Source organism: Neovison vison, chromosome 10 (genome assembly GCF_020171115.1).
Source record: "Neovison vison isolate M4711 chromosome 10, ASM_NN_V1, whole genome shotgun sequence".
Classification (NCBI taxonomy): domain Eukaryota; kingdom Metazoa; phylum Chordata; class Mammalia; order Carnivora; family Mustelidae; genus Neogale; species Neogale vison.
In genome coordinates this window covers 42,541,392-42,567,722 of record NC_058100.1, presented here as the reverse complement: position 1 = coordinate 42,567,722, position 26,331 = coordinate 42,541,392, and the positions used below count along the sequence as shown (strand labels likewise).

The following is a 26,331-nucleotide window of genomic DNA, read 5'->3' as shown; positions in this document are numbered from 1 at the left end:
TAGGTCTTCTATACTTAAACTTATTTTCAGGAGAGGAATCTTCTAGGGTATGCTGAATTTTATCCTGGACATCCCATTGCTGGCTTTCCCCCAGGCATTCTAGTGAACACCTTGTTTTGATTTTCAGAGACACTTCACCATGAAAAATGGATACTGTGTCACCTATGCCCTTCGCTAAGGAAATCCAACAAATCTACCTGAAGTTTATTTAAAAACCATATAGAGGACACAAGAAGGAGTAAAGATCAGAAAAAGGCAGAAGGGATGGGGCGCCTGGGTGACTCTGTCCTCAAGCATCTGCCTTTGGCTCAGGTCATGATTCCAGTATCCTGGGATTCGCCCAGTGTTGGGCTCCCTGCTCTGCCTCTCCCTCCGCCCCTCCCCCAGTTCATGTACATGCATGTTCTCTCTCTCTCTCTCCATTAAATAAATCTTTAAACACACACACACACACACACACACACATTTTAAGAAGTAACATTGGGAGAGGACGTGAACAACAAGGAAAGGCAGAAATGGAAATAATTTTAAAGAAGAGATTCATTGTGCTACAGTGTTCATGATAAATACCATAAACGTTCAGAGGGAAAGAAAGAAACTACGTGGCTTTTTGGGTATCATTCATGTAAAACATTCTTTCAAGTGCATAAAGACTACAGAAATAGGGACATCTGGTGGGCTCAGGTGACTCTTGAACCGTAGATTTGATTTAATGTCTATATATATTTTTAAAAGAGAATAGATAAAATCCACCCCAAAGTATGCATGGAAAATCATTTGACAATGACAACTGTCATTGACAATGACATTTCCCCATCTGTAAAATGAGCCTAAATATCTCCAGGCTAGCTTTTAGTCAAATACTGCATATTTTACTTTGAATGGTAAAATCATACATATACACTAAATCACTAAACAATTATCTCAGCACTGATTTTTATGTTGGCATCATGCCATCTCTGGAAGCATAGCAGGGAAGAAGAAAAATAAGACCCTTCCCTCATCAAGCTAATTGTCAATTGGGAAAGTCAAGGGTGGGGCACTGCTTCTAGCCAATAATCTCTATAAGAATAATGAAAATGTAGCTGTTGAGACAAAAGATTGCCTCTCTTTGAGACAGACAAGCTCCCTTTGTTGTTTTGTTGTTAAAGTAGGAAGGTTCCCTGCCCCCACCAATTTCTTTGAAAAACAAACAAGATCTAAATCACAACACTTCAATGAGATGCTAAGATCTGTGAAATCACATAGTTGTCTGTTTGCTCCCAGGATGCTGGCTGGCATGGTCCTGAAATACTGCCTCTTAAATAAAACATTCCAAATGGAAGCATGAGGGTCCCCACTAGACATGATCATGCTGTAGGCTTTTTACCAGAACCAAAACCGTAACAACAACAACAACAACAACAAAAACCCCAAGAACCTACTGGCCATATAGGTAAAAAGGGAATGATGTTCTGAGCTGGGCACACACTTCGTTTAATCTCTGCAAGAGCCCACCAAGGGAAGTATGTAAGTAACATTCTTCTTTCTTCCCAGAGGAGAGAACAGGTTCAGAGAGGGAAGTAATTCAGTTAAAGTCAGGTTGCCAGAAAGTAGGGAAAAGAATTAAAATTCAAGTTCTTCTGACTCCAAATGACCATATTCTTTTCATGACACATGCTTTCTCCAGTAAGGGAAAGCTTTGAGGCCAGGTTTACCAAGGCGCATTCTGGGGAACACCAATGAGGCCAGATAATCCAAGAGCATAAATGAAGTCCACCGTCAAGTAGCTTTGGGAACTACCAAGCATATTAAAGGCTGTGAGGTATTACATAAAAGAAACATTTGATTTTATTTAATCAGTTTTTCCTAAACTCATTTAACTGCCAAACCTAGATTTTCCCCCATTTAATAGTTATTAACATCTCTTGGAACTAACAAATAGTTTACCAAATGCTTAAATGACTGAAAAAGAGGAAAAAGTGTTGAATGAGAGCTTTAAAGTGAAAATTCACTTTTTGAATGGAATTTAAATAAACTACTAGCAGTTCTGAGGGTAGCATAAAAAAATGTGAGATGTAGTTTACTCTCAAGGTGATGGGGATGGTGGAGGGGATGGAGGGAGTCAGAGGCAAACAGGGAAACAGACATAGAACCATACATTTAGCATATTTCAGGGCAAGTTCTTAGTCAAGAATGAGGGCTAAAGTTGAAGGGAAGATTTGGGAGAGAAAAGAGGCTTGAGCTAGACCTGAGGGATAGTGAGATTTAGAAAAGGGGAGAGTCTGGGAGACAGTGAAAGGCAGAAGTATGTTTGGAGGATAGGTGTTGCGGGATTGTAGAGTGCAATGGTCAAGGAAGAATTCTTGAGACATTTTGGGCACAAAAGCTGTTTTTATTATAGTGCGAGGACAGGACCTGTGGGCAAAAAGACCTGCATTGTGATTGTGAAGAGTGACTGATCACACACAGTTTCCCGTCCGATGGAAGAGAAGGGGACATTAGGGCTCCAGGAAATTGAGTCTATAGGTTCCTGGAGGTCTATTATTAAGATTGTGTTTCCCTTGTAAATCATTAAGACCTTACAAACTATAGAGGAGTTTCAAGTCTTATACGACAGTGATCTTTATCAGTTGGCCATTTGTTTTTCCTTTGTTCTTGGGCAGTTACTAGTGCCTGAGGAATACCATATATATCAGATATGTATATATTATATCCCACCTTATACTATATATATATCCCACCTTAAGTTGGGGAGGGGTCATGGGGTGTCAGCTAGGGTTTTGCCCTCCGTTTGCCTTTTGCTCCCTCATCACAGTTAAGAAAGGATCCTCAGAACTACAGGGGGAAATAAAATAGGACAGGTAGGGTTGGTCCAGATTATAGATAACCATACAGAAACCATTCTGCTGATAATGATGAAAGAAAAGATTAAAATCTGATTTGGAAAGCTGATTGATTAATCTGTATAAGTATGGGGAGAGAGACTTGAATTTTACAACTGGCAGCCCCTTAGACAAAAGTTAACAGAACTCTAACGAACAAATCAGTCAATTCTCTAATCCAGTCCCTCTTGCTCTAAAGATAATTGAAGGCCAGAGAGGTCACTTGATTTTCCTAATGTCACACAGCTTCAGGAGCAGGATACCAGAGTTAAGAACTCAAGAAGTTCAATACGTATGGATTGAGCACAAAATGGTGCCAAAGAAAGTTAAATGTACGATGGGGAGCAAGGGCAGGACACAAATCAGCACAGGGCACGACACAAATCAGCACATTTGCCAGAGGGATTTCGGTTTGAAAAGGTCTATTTAAAATAATTAAGACAAACCACCAAAACCCCTTTGAACTCCAGGTTAGCCCAACACCTTTGCAAACAAATACGTTGTTACGTTTAGAGGTTGCTGTCAACAAAGAAACACAAATTACAGGAAAAAAGAAATAACATTTTTAAAAGGGAGCGTATCTCAAAAAACACATGGGAGAGGGTAACAGAAAAGGACAAGCTTTCCTGATAACAGAAGCGGCTGCCACAATCTTCCCTCCACCTCACGTTATAATCCTTTTATTTGGTATTTACTATCAGGGACATAGTGGACATCTCCGTGCTTGAAACGCGTTTGGTGCTGGGACTAGCTTCAAAGATACCAACAACAAATTAAAGAAATTCCGCAGTGAAACCCTCAGCGACCAAAACGGTAACTAATTTGGGGTAAAAAGAGGAAAAAGATTAGGCTAGGCGGCGTGACACCTGTGGCCACGAAAGCAAGCGCGGGTATTTAAAAATAAGTAAGAGTCAGAAAAGGGTTTCCCCAGACTGCCACCTTGGGCACGAAGAGTCCGAGCACAAGGAACGAAAACCACCGAGGGTAGACGCGCCCGCCAAGGCAGCAGAGGCCAGCCCGGCGCAGCCAGCTATATCCGCCAGGGATACAAGCTAACGTGGCGGCCCCTCTCCCGCCACAGGGGAACCCTAGCCCCGCCCGCGGATCCCGGAGGCCCCGGCCAGAGACTACCACTCCCGACTCCACGCTTGTACGCGTGCCAGGCCGCCGCAGCGGTGTGGCGCGCAAGGCATCGCGGGACTTGTAGTTTCCTCCCGCACTCCCCCTCCTCCCGCCCCCAGCAGCTCTCTGGAGGCGTCCTGTTCTATGTAAATGATCCGCGGTGCCAGGCGGGCTTCCCCTCCCTCCCCCTACCTTCTCCTGCGAGAGTTTGAAAATTCCCGCGGAGCCGGCGCCTAGTCTGGAACACTCGCGAGAACTCAGGTCTCCGCGCCGCGATCTCTTTTCCGGCTGCTGCCCTCCCTCCGCGCACTCCCCTCGGCGCCCCGCCCCTCGGCGCCCCGCCCCACCCCGCCCCACCCCTCCCAGGCTTATAAGACTTGGTCGGCGCGCCCGCGGTAATGCTTAGAGCAGGCCCGGCGCCATCAGTCTGTAGGAGGCACAGTCGTAGGGAGGAGGACTTGGAACGGCCGCGCGGGCGGCGTCGGAGTCGCGGATCTGCGCGTCGGACGGCAGCCGGCGGAGGCGCCTCAGGGGCTTTGGGTCTGCGGCGGCCGGCGACGTCGCGGGCGAAGGCTGGAGGTGCGGCGGCGTGCGCGCCCTGCCTGAGGCGGCCGTGTCTCCCGGGAGATGCTGTGACGGACCCGCGCGGGAGGAGCTCGCGCGCGGCCTTGCGCCCCCTGCACTCGGCGGCCGGGGCGGTCTGCCGCCCGCCCTGCGCAGGTAGGGAAAGGGCGGGAGGGGCCGGGCCGGCGCGCGAGGGCGGGTCCGCGCGGCCTGGGCCGCAGGGCCGCGGGCCTCCCTGCGTGGGGCCGGGGGCCGGGGCGCGCGGCGTGCGGCGTGCGGCGTGCGGCGCGGGGGCGGGCGGCCGGGCTCGCTGGGCGGGCGGCGGGGGAACGCGGTTGGCGGCGGGGGCCGCGCGCCCGGGAGAGGGGGGGCCCCCCCAGGCAGCGGGTTACATAACCACCGGCCGGCGGCACATGGCGGCTGAGAGGCGTTGCGGGAACCACCCCCTGCGCCTTCCGCGGCGCTGGCCGGGCCCGCACGCCGCGCAGGGGGGTGGGGCCCGCGGCATGCCCTGGGCGCCGTGCTCCGGAGTGGTGGAGATCTTGGCCGGCCTGGCCCCGAGCGAGCTTACCGGGCGGTGGAGCCGGTCTTTCATCGCCGTGTGCTCCACATGCTCCTGGGCCTGGCTCGGGTGAGTCCGGGGCGCGAGTGGAGAGTGCGGCGATTTGGTCAGCACGTCTTGGGGTGGCTGTCGTCTTCCTGGATCCCCGAACTTGAGGAGGATCACTTTTGTTACTAGTTAACTGCTGGGCTGTGGGGGAGGTTAGTTGATTCTCAGCGCCAACGAGGTCCGTGCTCGCTGTTATCTTTTTTCAAATACCGTTTGAAAAGTATTTGGAAGAACCTGGGCCCTTTAGGGTAAAATATAGGCCTCATGGAAACTTTAAACTTCCGTTTATTCTCAGAATATCCTAAAGAATCGGTAGATTTTGAGAACCTTTCGTGAGCTTTGGACGGACTGGGTGGGAGACCAGGAATGACAAGCCCAGTTTCAAGTTAATGCTGGAGGGATGCTCCAAGTGTGTTAAGTGCTATGGGAAGTGTGCATTCTCTCCGTTACTGTAATTTTTGATCCTGTTTTTCAGTAACCTAGCAAAGCGTCACCAGGTCGCAAAACAAACAATTATTTTAAAATGATTTTTAAAAGATTCTTCTGTAGCAGTTTGGGGATGGACACATCTTCATTTAAAAGGAAGCATAACATTGTTCCCTTTTCCCCTGCTGACCATGAAAATTTACAGCACCTCCTAATTTTTCTTCAGAATGAAGTCTAACTCTCTTAGGTTAAGCCAGCAGTTTCCACGATAAGTCTCTTCTGCTTTCCAGACTCAACTACTCACATATTTATGCTTTGCCTATTCCAGAATCCTCCCCATATCCGGGCCCGTTTTTCTTTAAGAAAAATCTTCAAGAAAGGTGTTTCTTTGTTCATGGCCTTCAGCCTGGAGCTCCATCCCTGCTTTATTTAAGTTCTGAAATTTCAAATCCTCCTCACTTTAAATGCCATGTTTTCTAGTCACTCTTCCATTTCCCTTTATTCCACATCATTTATATCACTGTTGCAGCATTTATTTTTGTCTGATATTCTAAGGGTTGATTATATGTATCTCCTTCTGGAAGGTAAACTCTTTGAGGTCAGGAAGTGGGTCATCTTAGTGTCCTAGAGTTCCCTGCCCAGCACAATTTTTTAAAAGTACTTGGAGATTAATAAATGTTGGGAGTAAGTTTGAAAGAGCCACTACTAAAGAAGTTTAACTTAATAGTTTATTAGTAGAAGTTTAGAAGCTTTTGAGTCCACTGACAGCTTACACGTACATTATAATTCTTTGTCTTTTTAGGAGTCACAAAGAAAGTAAAAATGCATAGAGAATGTTCTGTGGAAATGTTCTGTGTTGTTACAATATAATTAGTGAACAACTAGATGAGAGTTTTGCTGTAGTGGGATTGAGCTGCGTTTGAGGCTGTGTGTGTATCCCGCAGAACTGATTTGTGGTATTTTTTTTTTTTTTTAAAGATTTTATTTATTTAATTGACTGACAGACCACAAGTAGGCAGAGAGGCAGGCAGAGAGAGAGGGAGAAGCAGGCTCCCTGCGGAGCAGAGAGCCCGATGTGGAGCTCGATCCCAGGACTCTGGGATCATGACCTGAGATGAAGGCAGAGCCACCCAGTCACCCCTGATTTGTAGTATTCTGTGTTATAAAATCTTTCCTAGTAGTTTTGTGAATTTTATTTTGCTTCTTAGTACTGAGACCATATATATTTAAAAATAAGTTGGACCCCAAACTCTGTGGCCAATAAGATTTTTCTTTTTAATAAGTTTATTTTTTAGAGCTGTTGTAGGCTCACAGCGGAGCTGAGTGGTAGGTACAGAGAATGTAGTTCACACTCTCCCTGCTTCCACTCAGGCATAGCTTCCCCGCATTATCAACATTCCCCACTAGATTAGAACATTTGTTACAATTATTGAACCTACATGGACACATCATTATCACCAAAGTTCACAGTTTACATTAGGGTTCAGTCTTGGTGGTGTATGTTCTGTGGGTTTAGACAGATGTATAATGACAAGTATCTACCGTTATAGTGTTATCAGAGTACTTTCACAGCCCTAGAAATCCTCTGTACTCTCTCTAGTCATCCCTCACTTACTGCTAAACCTTGGCAACCAAGAAAGTCTTTTTACTTTCTCCATAGTTTTGCTTTTTCCAGAATTGTCATGTCATTGGAATCATGCAGTATGTAACCTTTTCAAATTGACTTTTTTCACTTAGTAATAATTCTGATTCCTCTAGGTCCTTTCATGGCTTGATAGTTCATTTCTTCTTTAAAGTTTTTGTCTGTTCATTTAAGTAATCTCTCTGCCCAGTGTCAGGAACCTGAGATCAAGAGTCACAGGCTCTCCTGTTTGAACTAGCCAGGGGGCCCTCGCTCAATTCTTTTCAGAACGGAGTGACTATTATGTTGCCTAGACATTCTACCATTTGTTTAGCCATTCACCTACAAAAGGACGTACTAGTTTTCTACAGATCTTAGTAGTTATGAGGAAAAGCTGTGATAACATCTGTGTGCAGTTTTTTGTGTGGACATGTTTTCAGCTCCTTTGGGTAAATACCAAGGAGTGTGATTGCTGGATCGTATGGTAAGAATATGTTTAGTTCTGAAAGAAACTGCCAAACTATCTTCCAGAGTGGCCGTACCATTTTGGATTCCCACCAGCAGTGAAGGAGAGTTCCTGTTGCTCCACATCCTCACCAGCATTTGGTGGTGTCAGTGTTCCGGATTTGGGCCGTTCTAAAAGGTGTGCAGTGGTGTCTCATTGCTTTGAAATGCATTTCTCTGATGACATATGAAATGGAGCTTCTCATGTGCTTCCTTGCTATCTGTGTATCCTCTTAGAGAGTGTTTGCTAAGGTCTTTGGCCATTTTTTAATTGGGTTGTTTGTTTTCTTGTGGCTTTTAAGAACATTGAGTTTTTAAAAATCGATTTTATTGCTTAACCTGTCTATTTCTATTTCTATTCCCTGTGATGAGTATCTTTGCTGTCCTAAAATGCCATGTTTTGGATCTATTAGTTGCAACGCATTGTGACTCTGGAATTGACAGGAACAAGACATGATTTTTGTTTTTTAGGAATTCATACTATGGGGGGTGGGAGGACAGACAAACATAAATAACAAGTTTCAAAAATAATAGTTATGATTGCTAACCTAAAAGTGGAAAGGAGTGAGCTCAGAGATGAGATTAAGTGGGAAAGGATGGGTCTATGCAGACCACACTGGGAATTTAGTCTTTGATGGATGGGGTTTTGGCACATAGAGATGAAAGGGGGAATAGCATAAAAGAATGAAAGTGCTGGGCAATAGCAAACTTCTGATGAATTTGGGAGACAGCCCTGTAGAGATAGTCTGGAGCTGCCATTCATTGCCTGTGGCTGAGGATATTGGTTTTTATATGCAGTAGGGAGTCATTGAAGGGTTTTGAGAAAAATGACATAATCCTTCTGTGGTATCAAGAAGATGAACATTTTTATTTCAGTGGCAGCCAGCTCCCCGCCCCCCCAATGTCCTGCTCTGCCTGCCTAGACCTTCAGAAGGAATTGAAACTTTCAGAGGTTGCTGATGTTGACATGTCGTAAAGGCTGGGACTCTACTTAATTTTGTACAAAACTGAGCAGAGCTGCTTAGCATATATTTGTGAATATACATGTCTATATGAGATGTTCTTTCTAATAGTATAGTTTTTCAGTTCTCTTCATTGTGCTTAAAATGTTAAAATTCATACTGTAAATTGTGATTTGAAAGGTCTTGAAGCCAGTTTTTGCCCTGTGGATTCAAAGGCTAACTTGTGAATTTGAAAAACTTTCTTTCATTCACTAAGCACTTTTTTAAAACTCTTGTGCCAGGCCCCATGATAAACTAAGAGTTAGAAAGATAGGTATTCACATTGTCTAGAAGCTTGGGTGTAACATGAAGACGGAGTAGAGAAGTACAACATTACATGTATTAGTAAGCAATGGAACCAGGACTTAAAGCCATTTTAATTCAAAGTTTGTGCCTTTTCTAATGTTCTGGATGGAACCTGTGGTTATTGTTCAACTTGCTGTTTCTCAGACACTAAGAGCTTTGAGAAATTCTTTCTCCTCTTGAAATAGCATCAGTTGGAGAACACAGCTCGAAATCCAGAGGTTCTAAAGGGGTAAATTCCTTTAATTATGTAGAAGGTAAGTCTGACTTGCAGAACCAAGAAGTGAATTATAATTTTTATTGTAATCCTAAGAAACAACTGAGTGGAGAAGGGAAATGGGGATTGAAGATAGAGGAGCACTTAGAAGGAAGCTGTGGTTTCAGCCTTTCATTTTTGTGTGTGGAGCACTTTACCATATGATAAGCATTTAGTATTGGTTGAATGAATTAAGAAATAGAATTGATAAACTGATTATCCATTGAATGTGACAGATTAAACAGATCACTAAGGAAGTTAACAGCTTCAAGGATTTAAAGTTCTAGAGTCTTTAAATTTAATCTCTAAGTTTCTAAGGATAGCACTAACTTAACATCATTATAATTTTAATCTTTTGCGGAAATACTGTGTACTTGGGTTTGCTATATGGTGTTGAAATGGCTGCAGAGCATCTTGTTACTGGCCTGAGGTGGAAGGCGTCAGCTAGAGGAGAAGCAACAGTGCTTTGGAGATGTGTGACTGACCTTGGATGTACCTGTACAGAAGTCTGTGTTATGGAACTGTGACTGGGCCTAGCAGAGAGAAAATCATGGATCAATTTAGGACAAGTACTTTTACAGAGAAGTTGGACCACAAGTGTGCCTGAGAACCAGGTAGTGGGCCTCTCCCCCTCGAAGACCAGCACAACCCACCCCCAACGCATACACTGACCATAGAGTGCTGCAGAACTTCAGCTCCAGTGGAAACCGCATCAGGTCTCTTTTAACAAGCACATCTAGTTAAAACTTGCCACACTCTGGCCAAGGGCCAAACACTGCCCACTGCAGGCAAGGAGAAACTCTGCAGAGGACTGACCTGAGGGAAAGAGCAGCCAAACACAGCAGTGCGGTGGCACGCAGCACACAACAGGACACTGCCTGAAGCACCAGGCCCTGGGTGATATATGGCCTCTTCATAAGAAAGCCATTACAGTATTCTCAGGAACAGGAAACATAACAGGCCTTCCTAACATACTGAAGACAGAGACTTGCGCAAAATGTCAAGATTGAGGAATCCATCCCAAAAGAAAGAACAAGAAAAGGTCATGGCCAGGAATCTCATTGAAACAGAGAAGTAATATGCCTGAGCCAGAATTTAAGGCAACAATCATAAGGATACTACCTGTGCTTGAGAAAAGCATAGAAGACACCAGGGAGTACCTTAACACAGAGATAAAACACTTAAAACCTAGTCAGGCCAAAATAAAAATATGCTATAGCTGAGATTTGAAACTGACTGGATGTAGTGACCACAAGGATAGAAGACGCAGAGGAACGAGTACGTGACATAGAAGGTAAAATTGTGGAAAATAATGAGACTGAAAAGAAGATGGAAAGAAAACTCTTGGATCATGAATGTAGACTTTGGGAACTCAGTGACGCCATAAAATGTAATAATGCTCATTTCATAGGAGTCTCAGAAGAAGAAGAATTTCATAGGAGTCTCAGAAGAAAAAAAAGAGAAGGCAAAGGAGGCAGAATGCTTATTTGAGGAAATTATAGCCAAAAAGTGTCCTAATCTGGGGAAAGAAACACATCCAAATCCAGGAGGCACAGAGAACTCCAAACAAAGTCAATAAAAGCAGGCCAACACCAAGACACACTGTAGTTAAACTTGCAAAATACAGAGACAAAGAAAACAGCCTCAAAGCAGCAAGAGAAAAGAAGTCCCTAATTTATAAGGGAAGTCACATCAGGTTAGCAACAGATGTCACCACAGAAGCTTGGCAGGCCAGAAGAAGGTGGCCTGGTATGTTCAACCTGCTGAATGGGAAAAATAGTCTGGAATATTGTATCAAGCAAGTCTGCTATTCAGAATAGGAGAGAGAAAGAGTTTCCCAACAAAAACTAAAGGAGTTCATAACCACTGAACCAGCCCTGCAAGAAATATTAAAGGGGTTTTTGAGTGGAAAAAGAAAGACCAAAAACAATAAAGACTAGAGCAGAAATTCTCTGGAAATGATGACTTTAACAAGTAATACAAGAACACTAAATTCATATCTTTCAATAATTACTCAGTGTAAATGGACTACATTCTCCAGTCAAAGGCCATAGAGTGTCAGGATGGATTTAAAAAAACAAGACCCATCTGTATGCTGCTTGCAAGAGACTCATCTGAGACCCAAAGACACCTGCAGATTGAAAGCAAGGGGATGGAGAACCATTTCTCATTGCTAATGGACATCAAAAGAAAGCCGGGTATCCATCCTTAGATCAGACGAACTAGATTATAAACCAATGGTTGTAATAAGAGCTGAAGAGGGGCACTCACTATATCATAATAAAAGGATCTATTCAACAAGAAAATCTTAACACTTGTCAGTAGTTATGCTGCCAACTTGGGAGCACCCAAATATTTAAAATAATTCATAACAAACATAGAGGAACCATAATTTAAGTGGTGGATTTTAACACCCCATCTACAGCAATGGACAGATCTTCAAAGCAGAAAATCAACAAGGAAACAATGGCTCTGAATGACACATTGGACCAGATGGACCTTACCAGATATATTCAGAACATTTCATCTTAAAGCAGCAGAATACACATTCTTTTTGAGTGCACATGGGACATTCTCCAGAATAGATCACATGTTAGGTCACAAATCATGCTTCATCAAGTGCAAAAAGATTGAGATCGGGGCGCCTTGCTGGCTCAGTCGGTTAAGCATCCGACTTTTGATCTCAGCTCAAGTCTTGATCTCAGGGTCTTGAGATCAAGCCCTGCGCTGGGCATGGAGCCTACTTAAAATTCTCTCTCCTTTCCCCTGCCCCTGCCCCTGCCCCTCCACCCTGAGTGTGCTCTCTCTCTCTTCCCCCTCTCTATTTCTAATTTTTAAAAAGCTGATTGGGATCATACCATGGGTATTGTCCACCACAACGCTGTTTGTCTTTTTTGTGTGTGTGTCTTTTTTTTTTTTTTTTTAAAGTAGGCTCTGCGCCCAACATGGGGTTTAAACTCACGACCCTGAGATCAAGAGGCACACCAACTGAACCAACCAGGCACCTCTCCAATCACAGCAGTAAGAAACTTGAAGAAATCCACAAGAAAAAAGCTGGAGAGACCACAAATACATGGAGGTTAAAAAACATCTTACTAAAGAATAAATGGGTCACCCAGGAAATTAAAGAAGAAATTAAAAAATACATAGATACAGTGTACTTGGAACCTCTTAACACTTGAAAACAGTCCCTACAGCTCTGGGTTCTGTTTTCTGATGGGTTAATGCAAATTTGACTTTATTTTGTTCAATTTATTTTGATGTAAGGTAACAGAATAGTAATAAAAATCTACCCACTGATACATTCAAGATAGCAAATGTTTCACAAAACTTTCTACTTCCTTTTATTTTATTTTAGGAGGTTCTGCCCCAGACGTGGGGTTAGAACTTACAACCCCAAGGTCAGGAGTCCCATATTCTACTGACTGTGTCTGCCAGGCACCCTTACTTCCTTTTGTTTTAGATTAATTGTGGATTTATAGACTTTACCTTTAAGGTTTTCCTTCAAATTAGGCTGCTTTTTTACAGTTTAAAAATTATTGTATTTTTGAATTTAGTGATTAAGTCAAATGGCTCTGTGTACTGACTGAGATCATTCTTTTCCCTTGAGTTTTCTCTTTCTAGACCATTGAGTACCCCCTACCCTGAAAGTTTTTATTCCCATATGTCAGTTTTCACCTCAAGATCATTATCTTTTGGTGTTAGCCATTGAAGCAGTTTTTCCCCCCTCAAAAAAGTGTTGTATGCTGTGCTTCTCAGAATAATAGTGCTGGGGATACAAAGGTGAGGCAGGGTGCCTGAAACTATAGGGCAGACATGGTGTCAGTTTTACCTGAAGATTTGAAGTCTAATTAATGTCCAGTACATAGAAGTTGCTTCATAGATTGTAGCTTCCTTCCCCTCACCACTCATTTTAGGGTGGGAATGCCTTCTGATCTTTTATTCATCTATAATTTCCCCTTTCTGTATCATACTGAGGAGGAGGAGTTTTTTTTCTTCCCAGCAGGGATGGCTAAATTATCTCAGGACATTATTAAAATTTTGTGATTTTTCCATCTGGTATCATTTTCACAGTGATTTGAAATCTTATTTTTGTCATAAGTGGAATAGTTCAGTCTCTGGTCTCTTGATTTCATTGATCTGTTTCTCTGTTTTGTTGTTTTTTGTTTTTGTTTTTTTCTTAATCGTACAGAACCAGCTTTTTGTTTCATGGATTATTTTCAACTATGATTTTTCTGTTTTGTTTTATTAAATTCAGTTCTCTTATTCCTTTCTTCTGTTGATGGTTTAATTTGTTCCTTTTCTAGTTTCTTAAGGTGGAAGCTTAGGTTACTGATAGGAGATCTTCCAGTTGTTCAGTGCTATGAATTTCCCTCTAAACACTGCTTTAAGCTGTATTACACAAATTTGGGTAGGTCATGTTTTCATTTTCATTTTGGACCCCAAAATACTCTTCTTTCTGAAGGAACTTCTTTGACATTCTTTGTACTGCCTATCTGCTCGTGACTGTCTTTTTCACTCTTGTATGTTGAAAAGTTATTTTGCCTTCATTTTTAAGTGATATTTTCACAGGGGATAGAATTCTAGGTTGACAGCTTTTTTTTTCTTTCATAACTTAAAATACATTGTTTCACCGTCTTCTGGCTTGCATAGTTTTCCAGGAGAAGTCTCTTGTCATTCTTGTTCATCTTTGCAGTGTAATACTTTTTAAGATTTTCTCTTTGTCCCTTGCATATGATATATTTTGTTCCAGTTTTAGTATATGTACTGCTGAAGTGAGCCCAAGTATGATGTATTTTGGTGCCATTTCTTCATGTGCCTTGTGGTTGAGTTGTTGGCCCTTTTGGATTTGTGGGTTTATAGTTTTCATCAAATTTGGAAACTTTTGGCCATAAGTTTTTAAATATTTGTCCTTTTTTTTTTTTTTAGATTGCTGTTATATGTTAGGGCACTTGATATTGTCCCATAGGTCATAGGTCATTGATGTTCTGTTCTTTTCCTTTCTGCCTCAGCCTTTTTTTTTTTTTTTTTTTTTTTCTTCCATGTTCTTCGTATTAGATAGTTTCTTCTGTGGATGTTTAGGTTCAGTAATACTTTAAGTGCCTGCATCCAATTCAGTATTTCTCATCTCTCGAAGTTTGATTTGGTCTTTTTATATCTTCTGAATCTTTCCTTAACAGGCTTATGCCTTCTTCTGTCTTCTTGGACAGAGGTATTATGGCTAGGATAACTGATTTAATGTCCTCATCTAGTAATTCTAACTTCTGTGTTATTTCTAGGTCTACCTCTTTTTTTTTTTTTTTTTTTTTTAATGGGTCGTTTTTTTGCTCCTTTTGCATACCTGGCAATTTTTGATTGGGTGCCAGATACTGTGAATTTCACTTTCTTTATTGAATATTTTTGCATTCCTTTATATTTTCTTGAGCCTTGTTCTGGGGTGCAGCTAAGTTATTTGGAAACACTTGATTCTTTTGAAGCTTGCTTTTTCAGACAAGACCAGAATGACCTTTAGAAAAAGGCTAATTTGGGGGCACCTGGGTGGCTTAGTCAGTTTAAGTGTCTGCCTTTGGCTCAGGTCATGATCTCAGGGTGCTGGGAACAAGGCCCATATTGGGCTTCTTGCTCAGTGGGGAGTCTGCTTACCCCCTGCCTCTCCCTCTTGTTTGTGCTCTCTCTCGCTTTCTGTCTGTCTCAAATAAATAAAATCTTTTTTAAAGGGGGGAGGTAATTTTTTTCCCCACACCACTGAAGCAATCAGTACCTTTCTGAGTACTCTACTCAGTGCCTCATGTATTAGGAGGTTTTTCCACTTTGGAGCTATTCCTGGCCTTGTGTAAGCTTTGGGGATTGTTTCTCCTCTCTTTCCAATGATTCATCCCTTGGCTTCTGGTAGTTTCTTTCCATGCTTATTACATGGATCATATGAGGTTCAGGGGACCCCACTGCTGATATCTAGAGCTCTTTTTGTGTCTCAGACTTTCTGATCGCTATTCTCCCTAAAGCCTTCTAGCTATAATACTTTAGGACTCCCTTTAAGGGAGAGTTTATTTGTGGTAGACTGTTTTTGTTTTTTTCTAAAAACATGTTTCATATTTAAGGAGAATTCCAGGGATACATAATTATATGTTGACAGCAATCCTTGCTTAGAATTTTCAAGATATTCCAGACTTCTGGCTTCCACTGTTGTTGAGAAGTCATTTCTTTTTATTCTACCTAGGATTCACTATTCTTCCCAATTCCAGAGAATTGGTGTGGTCTCTACAGATTTGGGAATACTTTTAGAATATTTCTTCTTTTTCTTTTTTTTAAAAGATTTTATTTATTTATTTATTTATTTATTTGCCAGAGATCACAAGTAGGTAGAGAGGCAGGCAGAGAGAGAGGGGGAAGCAGGCACCCTCCTGAGCAGAGATGTGCAGGCCTTGATCCCAGGACCCTGAGGTCATGACTGGAGCCAAAGGCAGAGGCTCTACCCACTGAGCCACCCAGGTGCTCCAGGCTTTTTTTTTTTTTTTTTTTGTCCTCTTAATAGATTTTATTTATTTGTCAGAGGGAGAAAGAGCACATGGGCACAGGCTTGGGGAGTGACAGGCAGAGGGAGAAGCAGGCTCCCGCTGAGCAAGGAGCGCAATGTGGGACTTGATACTGGGATCATGACCTGAGCTCAAGGCAGATAGTTAACCAACTGAGCCACCCAGGTGTCCTTAGAATATTGCTTTTTCCTTACTATTTAGTGTTATATTTTGAGGGATTCTGAATAAACATGTTAGATCTTCTTCCTCTCTTGCCTGTAACTTTTTTAAAAGATTTTATTTTTAAGTAGACTTACACCAGTTTGGGGCTTGAACTCAACGCTGAGATCATGAGTCAGATCCTCCACTGACTGAGCCAGCCAGGTGCCCCTCTTGCCTGTAACTTTCAACTACTTGTTTCTTTGTCTCTCTGTCCTACATTCTCGAAGAGTTTGGGGATTTTCTTTCTCTTCCTAGTATGCTGTATTATTTGTTTTTTTAGTTTGCTTTTGTTTAAGTAGGTACAAGAGTACTCTTTGTTGAATGGAGACAAAAGAATATTTGTAAGTTATAAAGAATCATGATGCAGTGATTACCTGTCTACTCACCATAAAAGTTTTAGAAAAAGGACATTGGAGTTCTTCTGTATTCCTTTCCATTCCAGCCCCTTTCCCTCTTCTCAAAGTAACTACTATTATAGTCCAAGTAACTACTATTACGGTTTTTGTGTTTGTTGTTTCCTTGCTTATTCATAGTTTTGTTACATATGTTTGTGTTTTTAAATATTATTTTCTTAGTTTTATAGCCTTTTAAATGTTATGTGAATATAATCATTTCTGTGGATTTTTTTTGCTTATTGTTAATATTTTTATTATATATTATTATTATTTTTTTAAAAGATTTTATTTATTTATTTGACAGAGAGAGATCACAAGTAGACAGAGAGGCAGGCAGAGAGAGAGAGATAGAGGGAAACAGGCTCCCTGCTGAGCAGAGATCTCGATGCGGGACTCGATCCCAGGACCCTGAGATCATGACCTGAGCCAAAGGCAGCGGCTTAACCCACTGAGCCACCCAGGCGCCCTGCTCCTTTTATTATTATCACACTCTGACATTTGTCCATATTTTTTTTTTTTAAACATTCATTTATTTATTTATTTGGCAGAGAGAGAGAGAGCGAGAGGGGGAATACAAGCAGGGGGAGTGGGAGAGGGAGAAACGCTTCCCGCTGAACAGGGAGTCCAATGTCGGGCTCCATCCCAGGACCCTGGGATTATGACCTGAGCCAAAGGCATAGTTTTAAGGACTGAGCCACTCAGGCACCCCCCCACCAATTGAGTTCTAAATTTTATAATTTTTCATTCCAGGAGTTATGTTACTTTTTTCAAATCTACTTGACCATTTTTCATTATAAGTTTTAAAGTTTCTTCCTCGCTAGCAAGCTAGATCTTTGAGTTCTTTACCATATTAAACATATTTTCTGTTCTCTGATTTTTTTCAATATCTAAAATCTTTGATCGATTGATTCTGCTGGCTGGAGATCCTTGTTCTAGTTTGTTATTTTGACTGTGAGTCATTTTCTTTGGAATTTCATCTTTGAGAACTCTGAGATTCTGGAGAATATTTGGTGGTGTTTGTGGGTTATGTAGAGCATTACCAACCTGAGAATAATTTATAAAACATTGCTGTCTGAGTATTGTCAAATATCATAGCTTGAATTCTGGCCTCCACTTTGTGTGAAGGGAAGTATTCTTTTTCTGAGCAGATACTTCTAGCCATGTCCAAAAGGAGCAGCATTATTGCTCCCTGTCCTGCACAGTGGGTGCTTCTCTCACTGATTTCTTACTGATTTCTCTCACTGATAAGGCTAATGATATAGCCTTATGGAATTGAATGGCATGGGGAGGAGACTCTTCTTTGTGTGCCTTGGCTCTGTTAGTCCATAGCTTTTTCTTCTGCCTCTATGCATCTCAAGAGTCTCAAAGTCAGAGACCACCAGCATTGGATTTGGTAGCCAAACCTCAAGGCCCAAGCCAGCTTAGAGGTTTCCAAAATTCCTGCTCTCTCTTTTTTTTTTTAAGATTTTATTTATTCATTTGACAGAGAGACAGAGATCATAAGTAGGCAGAGCGGCAGGCAGAGAGAGAGGGGGAAGCAGGCTCCCCACAGAGCAGAGAGCCCAATGTAGGGCTTGATCCCAGGACCCTGAGACCATGACCTGAGCTGAAGGCAGAGGCTTAACCCACTGAGCCACCCAGGTGCCCCCCGCTGTCTCTTCATGTTTGGCTCTATCGATTCATTCAAAAAAGTATTTTAACCATCATTTTTGGTTATTTACGATAGAAGGATCATTCCAGGAATCTAATCTCTATAGTGGAAGCAAAAGATACATTTTGATTTTTTTTTTCTTCTATGGAATTAAAGACACATCCCAGACTCAATTCTTGAGATAACTGTGTTTGGACATTTTTTTATGGACTTTCTCCCCTTTGACTATAGCAGTAATTTTTTCTAAAATGCATTAGTTCTTCCTGTTTGTGTGTGAAGAGTTCTTTGAGAGTAGGTCAGGCAATAAGATTAATGGCATTGAACCAGTTTTCAAACAGTCTAGGGAATCATGTATGTCCTTAGGACATCTGGCTTAATAAATCTATACTCTCCTAAAGCTGTTGGGAAATACATTTTTAGGTGGGAACCACCTCAGACCCAGAAGCACGTAAAGTGGGTTTTATGATCAGATTTTAGTTTTAGCTTATTTACTTTTATGTGGTGGCTTTTTCTTTTTTTCCTTCTGGCTAGAGATAATCAAGTATATTATAGTAAAAATATATCGTAATAATATTATCTTTTAAAAATACTTACAGTGAAAGTATGCGAGGCTTAACAGCAAAAGTGACTAGTGGTCTTCTGCCCTTGCCAGAAGTGAGTCTTCAGGCCCTCGAAGATGAAGTATCAGTGGAATCTGTGCTTCAGGGAAAGATTGCTGCAGGTATGATAATATTGCTGAAAACTTAGATTTGATTGATTTGTAAGCTAATGAACATGTATTATAATTTTTTTTTACTGTGGAAGAAAAAAACAATACTTGGTTATGGTGGTCTTATATGAGTATAGAACATCTACAGTTAGTTATATAATAACATCTGCATACTCTCAAACATATTTTCACTGAATCTTGGGATGGTTATTTTTCATTTTTCCTTATGAAAAATGCTGTATACTTTGTATCTTTCAGTGTTGGATATTTATATTTAGAAAATAGAAATACACAGCTGGGGTTTTTTTGTTTTTTTGTGTTTTTTTTTTCTGAGGGGGGTGGAGAGAGCGCGCTCGCTTATGTGCACCAGCCAGGGCGCCGGAAGGGAGAGAGAGAGACTCTCAAGCAGGCTCCCTACTCAGTGCAGAGCCTGATGCAGGACTTCCATCTCACAACCCTGAAATCATGACTGAGCCTAAATTAAGAGTTGAATGCTCAACCAGGTGATCCTCCCTGGCGCCCCTGTTATTTCTTTTTGATCCATCAGTAAGTTTTATTGGTGATGAATTTGGATTAGAATCTAAATAGTCTTTATAAAAATCTGATTGTAGGGCCGTAGATAATACAAAATACTCAGAAAGTCTTGTGGGTTGTTTTTTTTTTTTTTTTTTTTAAGATTTTATTTATTTACTTGTCAAAGAGGGAAGCAAGGAGAGAGAGCTTAATGGGGGTGAGTAGCAGGCAGAGGAAGAACTAGGCTCCCTGCTGAGCAGGGAACCTGATGCAGGACTCAGTCCCAGGACTCTGGGATCATGACCTGAGCCAAAGGCAGATGCATTATTGATTAAGCCACCCAGACATCCCAGAAAGTCTTGTTTCTTAATTCCACTAATCTGAACAAGATTCTAATGTGTAGTTTGATTATATAATGAGCAGAAAATCATACCGGAGTAGCCATTAAATTGTGGATTTCAGTCTAGTGAAAGGTCTTGCAGGAGATATTTCTGAAAATGAATTTCACAACTATCCATCCTAGCAGGTAGACAACAAAACTTATCAGTCATTTAGCTAGTTAGAGTGCTACCCCCTTGATTATTAAAAGTAGTAACAGTGCTTACTGTATGCCAGGCACTGTAACAACTTTTCATTGAGGTATTAGACCCTTACTGTTCTGTGTGGCTAAGAATCAAATATCACAGTTTTACAGGCAGCAAGTGGTGAAAGTGATTTTTGAATCCCATGTATTCAGGGCCTTCATTGTGCCATGCTATTTCCTTAAACTAGGTAGCTGCCCTTGCAATGTAGTATATCCAGCAGTGTACTTAGATGCACGGTATACATCACAAATTGAAAAGTTACCACCAGTCATGTAGCCGGTCAAGGGAAAATTCAAGTCTGTTCTTAATTCCTGTTTTACTTACCTCCCCATATGTTACTCATCAATAAGCCAGTCCTTTTAGTCCTGTCACTGAGCTGAATCTCCACATAAATAAAGTCAATCCACTTGTATTTATTCACGGTCACTGACCAGGCAGAGGGTATTCTCCTCTGGTGTGGATGGACCCTGTGCTCCCCCTTATTATCCATTTTCTGCTTAGCAGCTAGAGTAACATTTAAAAACATAAATCAGATTGCTTAAAAACCTCCCAGTTACTTTATGTTTTGTACATAATAAAATCCAGACATGACTAGTAAGGAGTCAAGAAGGGCTTCTGGTATTTCCTATTGTTACACTAGTTATGTCTTCTCAAAGTTTGAACTCTTCGGGGATAGAATCGTGTGTTCCACTTTATGAGCGCCAGAGCACCTGGTTAATCCTTGTGGTATGATGCAGTGGAAGTGTGAATTTTGGCATTAGACTCATGATGCACTCTGGCTCTGGTATCTGTACCCATGCATTTTTTTTTTAAAGATTCTACTTATTTATTAGAGAGAGAGCAGGAGCAGGGTGGGTGGCAGGCAGAGGGAGAAGCAGGCTTCCTGCTGAGCAGAGAGCCTGGCAGGAGACTCAATCCCAGGACCCTGAGATATGACCTGAGCTGAAGGCAGACGCTTAACAAACTAAGCCACCCTGTAGCCATACATATTTGAGCAAGTTGTTTAACTGTATGAAAGTTTAACTAGGGGCGCCTGGATGGCTCAGTAGGTTAAAGCCTCTGCCTTTGGCTCAGGTCATGATCCCAGGGTCCTGGGTTCAAGCCCTGCATCGGGCTCTCTGCTTGGCAGCGAGTCTGCTTCCCTTCCTCTCTCTCTGCCTGCCTCTTTGACTACTTGTGATCTCTGTCTGTCAAATAAATAAATAAAATCTTAAAAAAAAAAAAAGTTTAAACTTATCTCTGAGTTGCCTTTTCTCTGTTGAGGTGTGACAAGGAATAAATGAGATAATCTGTTTATAGCATGTATAAAGGCACCACATGGCATATACCTTTACTGAATGGCTGCTTTATTACTGAGGTAATAGATATTCAATGTATTTCACTAATTGGGAGCACTCTGTTCTATAAATAGATTTCATTTCGGAGATGATAAAGTTATATCTGTGATGAGCTGTGTATTATATATGTAGAAGATCTAACTGCTGTTTAGTTAGGTGGTGTACATATGGTATTAAAATAAGCAACATTTTTTCCCCTTCCTTCTAGGGAGGAGAGGACTTGCTTGCCTGGCGTGTGGTCAGCATCTGGAGGTGGTGCACTCGCTCACAGGAGAGCGGCTGTCTGCCTACAGATTCAGTGCAGTGAGTCAACAGCCACCTGTGATCCTGGCTCTGAAGGAATTCTCTTGGCAAAAGAGAGTTGGATTGTTAATTGGATTGGAAGAAGCCGAAGGGAGTGTTCTCTGTCTTTATGACCTTGGCGTGTCCAGAGTGGTTAAAGCAGTTGTTCTCCCTGGAAGGGTAGGTACTGGTTAAGGTCTGTGAGCTTCTGCTTTCTGAGCTGCGCTCCTGCTGGGAACACAGGTGTGTTCACTTCGTGACTGTTCACCGAGCTGTACATTTATAATTTGTTTACTTTTATGACAGTGTGTTCGTTTTCATTAGAAGTTCAAGATCGAAAGAGGTTCAAGATAGTATATTATCAAAAGAACGTAACACTTAAAATAGAACTTATTCTTGGTTAGAAAATTGCAGAGTGAAAGTAGGGATGACATCAAGGGTTCTAACATTCTTTTCTCTAGAAAGTATCATCTGAGTCTTGTTATCCTCGGTTGTGTTTTTCGAGGACACTGAAAGTTTATATTAGAATATTATGTTCATTAGTATGGCATTTTTTGTTTTGTCTTTTTTAATTTGAAACTGTAGCCTTGGAATACTGTGGATGATAGGTCTTCCTTGTTGTTTAAGATTTGAATAATACTTAAATAGTGGATTTATTTATAATTTATTAATTCTAATATATGTATGCCTTCCATATGCCAAACATCTTAACCAGTAGTAAGTATAGAAGTACTTTGAATTCAGGTTGTTTCTTCAGTAGGTTTATTCCTGCTCTTCCATATGCTAAGAAAAAGTATGTGCCCTTACCAAATGTACACACACATATAAATGCTAAATGATGTAAGAGTAGAATTCTCTCTGTACATAGTGTGAGAAAAAATGTAACAATATTTAATAGCATATAAACACTATACAATATGGACAATAATAAACCATACACAAATAATATATAACATATAAACAAATACATGCATTCATATAAATGTTATATTGTAGTCATAGAATAGCATTTTTTTAAAGTTAAGAGGGAGATAAATGTCAGAATACTATGTTTTTGCAGTTTGGGAAAACAGACTCAGTGGGCATATATAGGGGTCTGAAGTGGTTTATAGCCTGGTTATCTTATATGTACTTGCTAGTGTAGATATTAAGGGCAGAATTAATTTAGCAGTTTATTGAGTGCTTAGTGTAGATCAAGCTGTGTGCTAAATTTTGGAGATGAGTAGAGACGTACAACTTGGTCCACACTGTTGAAAAAGCTGATAATCTAGTGGGAGAAGACAAGTCAGAAGTTTACAGCATAAATATAATAAGAATTTTTTTTTTAATATTTCTTTTTTTTTTTAAGATTTTATTTATTTATTTGACAGACAGAGATCCCAAGTACGCAGAGAGGCAGGCAGAGAGAGAGAGAGAGAGGAAGAGAAGCAAGCTTCCTGCTGAGCAGAGAGCCCGATGCAGGGCTCGATTCCAGGACCCTGAGATCATGACCCAAGCCGAAGGCAGAGGCTTAACCCACTGAGCCACCCAGGCGCCCCTATAATAAGTATTTTGATAAACTCAAGCACATGGAACATGGAAACAGATAGGTAATTTCTACTCATAGAGGTTGGACGTTTCAGGCAATGAGACCAGCATGTAAAAAGTCACAGTATATGGAACATTTGGGAACTGAGCTTACTTGGAATGGCTGCGGGAGAGGGGAAATCGGAGGTAGGGTCTAGAAGTGTCGAGCGTTGAGATAGGAAATGACCTTGTTTGTAGTTTGTGGCGTCTGCCTGAACTCTCCGGTGAAGACATTTTAAATTTAAAGCAGAACTCTAGTGTAAGAAGCTCTTTGGATTGGAGTAGTTCGGGCAGATAATAATGGTGAGCTGAACCAGGCAAATGACCTTGGAAAGGGAGAGGATGGGGCAGATTCAGAATATATTCAGAAGGTGACATGGATAAGACCTGTTGATCATTTGATTAAGAGTAACTGAGAAGGAACAAGTTTTTATTTTTTAAAGATTTTTTAAATGGAGTGTGTGCATGCCCATGAACAGGAGGGAGGGGCAGAGGGAGAGGGAAAAGCAGACTCCCTTGCTGAGCAGGGAGCTGACATGGGGCTCCATCCCCAGACCCTGGGACCATGACTTGAGCTGAAGGCAGACATTTTACTGACTGAGCCCCCAGGTGCCTCGAAACAAAGGAGTTTTAGATAAGTTCTTGGTTGCTCAGTTGTGTGGATGGTCGGCATCTCATGAAAGAGGAAGGAGAAAGGAAGGATTGGAAGAGTAGTGATAGATAACCTTCCATAGAAATTTGGTTAACTAGTTGTTTTTTGGCTAGGGCAGAATATTTCCTTTTAAAGTTGTTTGCTTTTGAAGGTCCTGAGTCAGTCTCATAAAGTTGTTTGCTTTTAACTGCCTTACATTAAAATTAATTAAAGTACCATTATCAGTTAATTCATAGAGTATTTGTGTGGGGAGTGCAAACTGAGATAGATTTCTTAATCCCTATCTGAGGGAATTGAAGAGACTGTGCTCTATTATTTATAGACATTATTGCCATAATTTGGAAAAGGAAGACAGTCCATAAAATTACAGCTTTCAGAATTAGAAACACTGTAGAATGTTTTGTGTACCAATGAATTATAGACAGTCAGGCTTTTGTCTGTGATAATAAATTACAGCCTGAAAAAAATAAATAAATAAAAATAAATTACAGTCTAAACAAACTTCTATATTAATGCATAAACCATTGATAATTAATTTCCTCTTTTCTTTCTAGGACTCATCAATATCATAGTAGAAGTCACTAAGTACTTAATTATCAGATATCATGCCTAATTGTGAACTAATAGGAAACAGAAGGAAAGCTGAGTATAAAATAGACTGTTTATTAGGTATAGACATTTAAAATTTGACACATGAGAGGAAGGGTAAAAACATAGTTCTATAATGTAGCTACAGTATGACTTCTTAAAAATAACTAAAGTTCTTGTTAAATGTCAGTGATCCAGTCACTGCCAAAGCTTAGTGTGAAGTCCATTATTATTTTTTTTTCCAATTTATTTATTTTCAGAAAAACAGTATTCATTATTTTTTCACCACACCCAGTGCTCCATGTAAGCCGTGCCCTCTATAATACCCACCACCTGGTACCCCAACTTCCCACCCCCCCACCACTTCAAACCCCTCAGATGTGAAGTCCATTATTATATGGCCCTTTTAAAGAAGGTTAGACCTCTTCAGGCTTCAAGGCATAAATAGGACTTTTGTTTTAAAGAGGAAACAGTAAATTTTTCTTGAATGATTTATTTTTACTCTTCCTCAGGAAAAGAGGCTATCTGATTATGGAGTAGTTGGTTGAGAACTTTGAAGAGAAAAAAATCTAAGTTTGAGTTTTACACTTAATGTCTGTGTGACTTGAATAATCCCAGCTAAACTTTCTGAGTTTCAGCATGGTTTCATCTTTGAACAGGTAGAATTATATGTGATCCAGTATCCAGGGTTATGATGAATGTTAGTGAACCAGTCAGCTTAAGGCCTGGCATACAGTAAACTTGGAGTAAACACCATTATTATTCCAACTGCATGATTTGTTTTACATTGAAATAACGGTGTCATTTCTATTTTATCTGAAGATTTCATAGTGTTATTCAGATTTACAGGTATCAAATGCAAATTTATAATTCTCTAATAGAAAATGTTTAAATCCATGATAACTAATAATCTGCTTTAACTTCCAATTTGTTTGTTGAGTTTTTTAATTGTATTTTCTCACTTTGTATAAGAAAAACAAATGCTTTATTCTGCTTTTCTAGGTGACAGCAATTGAACCCATAATTAGTCATGGAGGAGCCAGTGCCAGCACTCAGCATTTGCACCCAAGCCTGCGATGGCTTTTTGGCGTGGCCGCAGTGGTGACCGATGTTGGGCAGATTCTTCTTGTTGACCTGTGTCTGGATGACATGTCATGCAGTCAGAATGAGTTAGAAGCCTCAGGTAATTGTTCAAAACCCAAAACTGAGCATCTGAATATTCTGATGCAGCAGATTGGTTGGTTTGTTTGTTTTTAAAACATCTTTTTTAAAAACATCTGAGCAGAGAGCCAGATGCAGGGCTTGATCCCAGAACCCTGAGATCATGACCTGAGGTGAAGACAGAGGCTTTAACCTACTGAGCCACCCAGGTGCCCCTAACCTAAAAATCTTAAAAAGTGTATGTGTTATAATGTTTCAGGAAAGGACCATTTGATCTTGAAGACCTTCTTGATAATTAAAGCAATCCTGTAATATTAGGGCAGAGCTGTTCCTCTGTAGATCAGCTGAGAAAGAAATGATCATCATTTTATCCCAGTTTATAATGAGCATAACTAATAAAAATTGTCAGTGCATAGTAAAACTGATTAAAACTGTAAGTAGTAAAAATTGTATTTTACCAAAAACTCAAGAACCAAGTCAGATTTCTGAGCAAAATCTTAAATCTGTAAAATGCGACTTGAAAAAAAACTTACTTGGCAGAAATAAGTGGGTTAAGCCTCTGCCTTTGGCTCAGGTCATGATCTCAGGGTCCTGGGATTGAGTCCTGCATTGGGCTCTCTGCTCAGCGGGGAGCCTGCTTCCCCCTCTCTCTCTGCCTGCCTCTCTGCCTACTTGTGATCTCTGTCTGTCAAATAAATAAATAAAATCTTTTTTTAAAAAAATATTTGAAATTCTCTTTATGGAAAATTGATAGAGGACTTCAGTAGTCTTGATGAAGTTTTGTTTCAGAGTTTTTAGATAATATCATTCTAGATGTAAGGCTAATTAAAAATGCTTGTATTCATAATTAAAATTCTTCAGATCAAATTGTGGAGTTAAAACATCCTT

General features: G+C 40.8%; 1 protein-coding gene across 3 annotated transcripts in view; it reads left to right on the top strand.

Annotated features, from left to right (window-relative positions):
• The first annotated feature begins 4,429 nt into the window (after positions 1–4,429).
• Positions 4,430–26,331, top strand: part of AHCTF1 (AT-hook containing transcription factor 1) — an 81,865-nt gene continuing 59,963 nt past the window's right edge. Inside the window, exons 1-5 of one of the 3 annotated variants that reach the window (XM_044267084.1) lie at positions 4,430–4,706; positions 7,739–7,850; positions 18,648–18,772; positions 21,403–21,656; positions 25,285–25,465. In XM_044267084.1, coding sequence (XP_044123019.1) covers positions 18,655–18,772; positions 21,403–21,656; positions 25,285–25,465 — 553 coding nt within the window. In that variant the 5' untranslated portion in view covers positions 4,430–4,706; positions 7,739–7,850; positions 18,648–18,654. The remainder of the gene's footprint in view (positions 4,707–7,738; positions 7,851–18,647; positions 18,773–21,402; positions 21,657–25,284; positions 25,466–26,331) is intronic. The other 2 variants (XM_044267085.1, XM_044267086.1) reach the window with 2 other exon arrangements.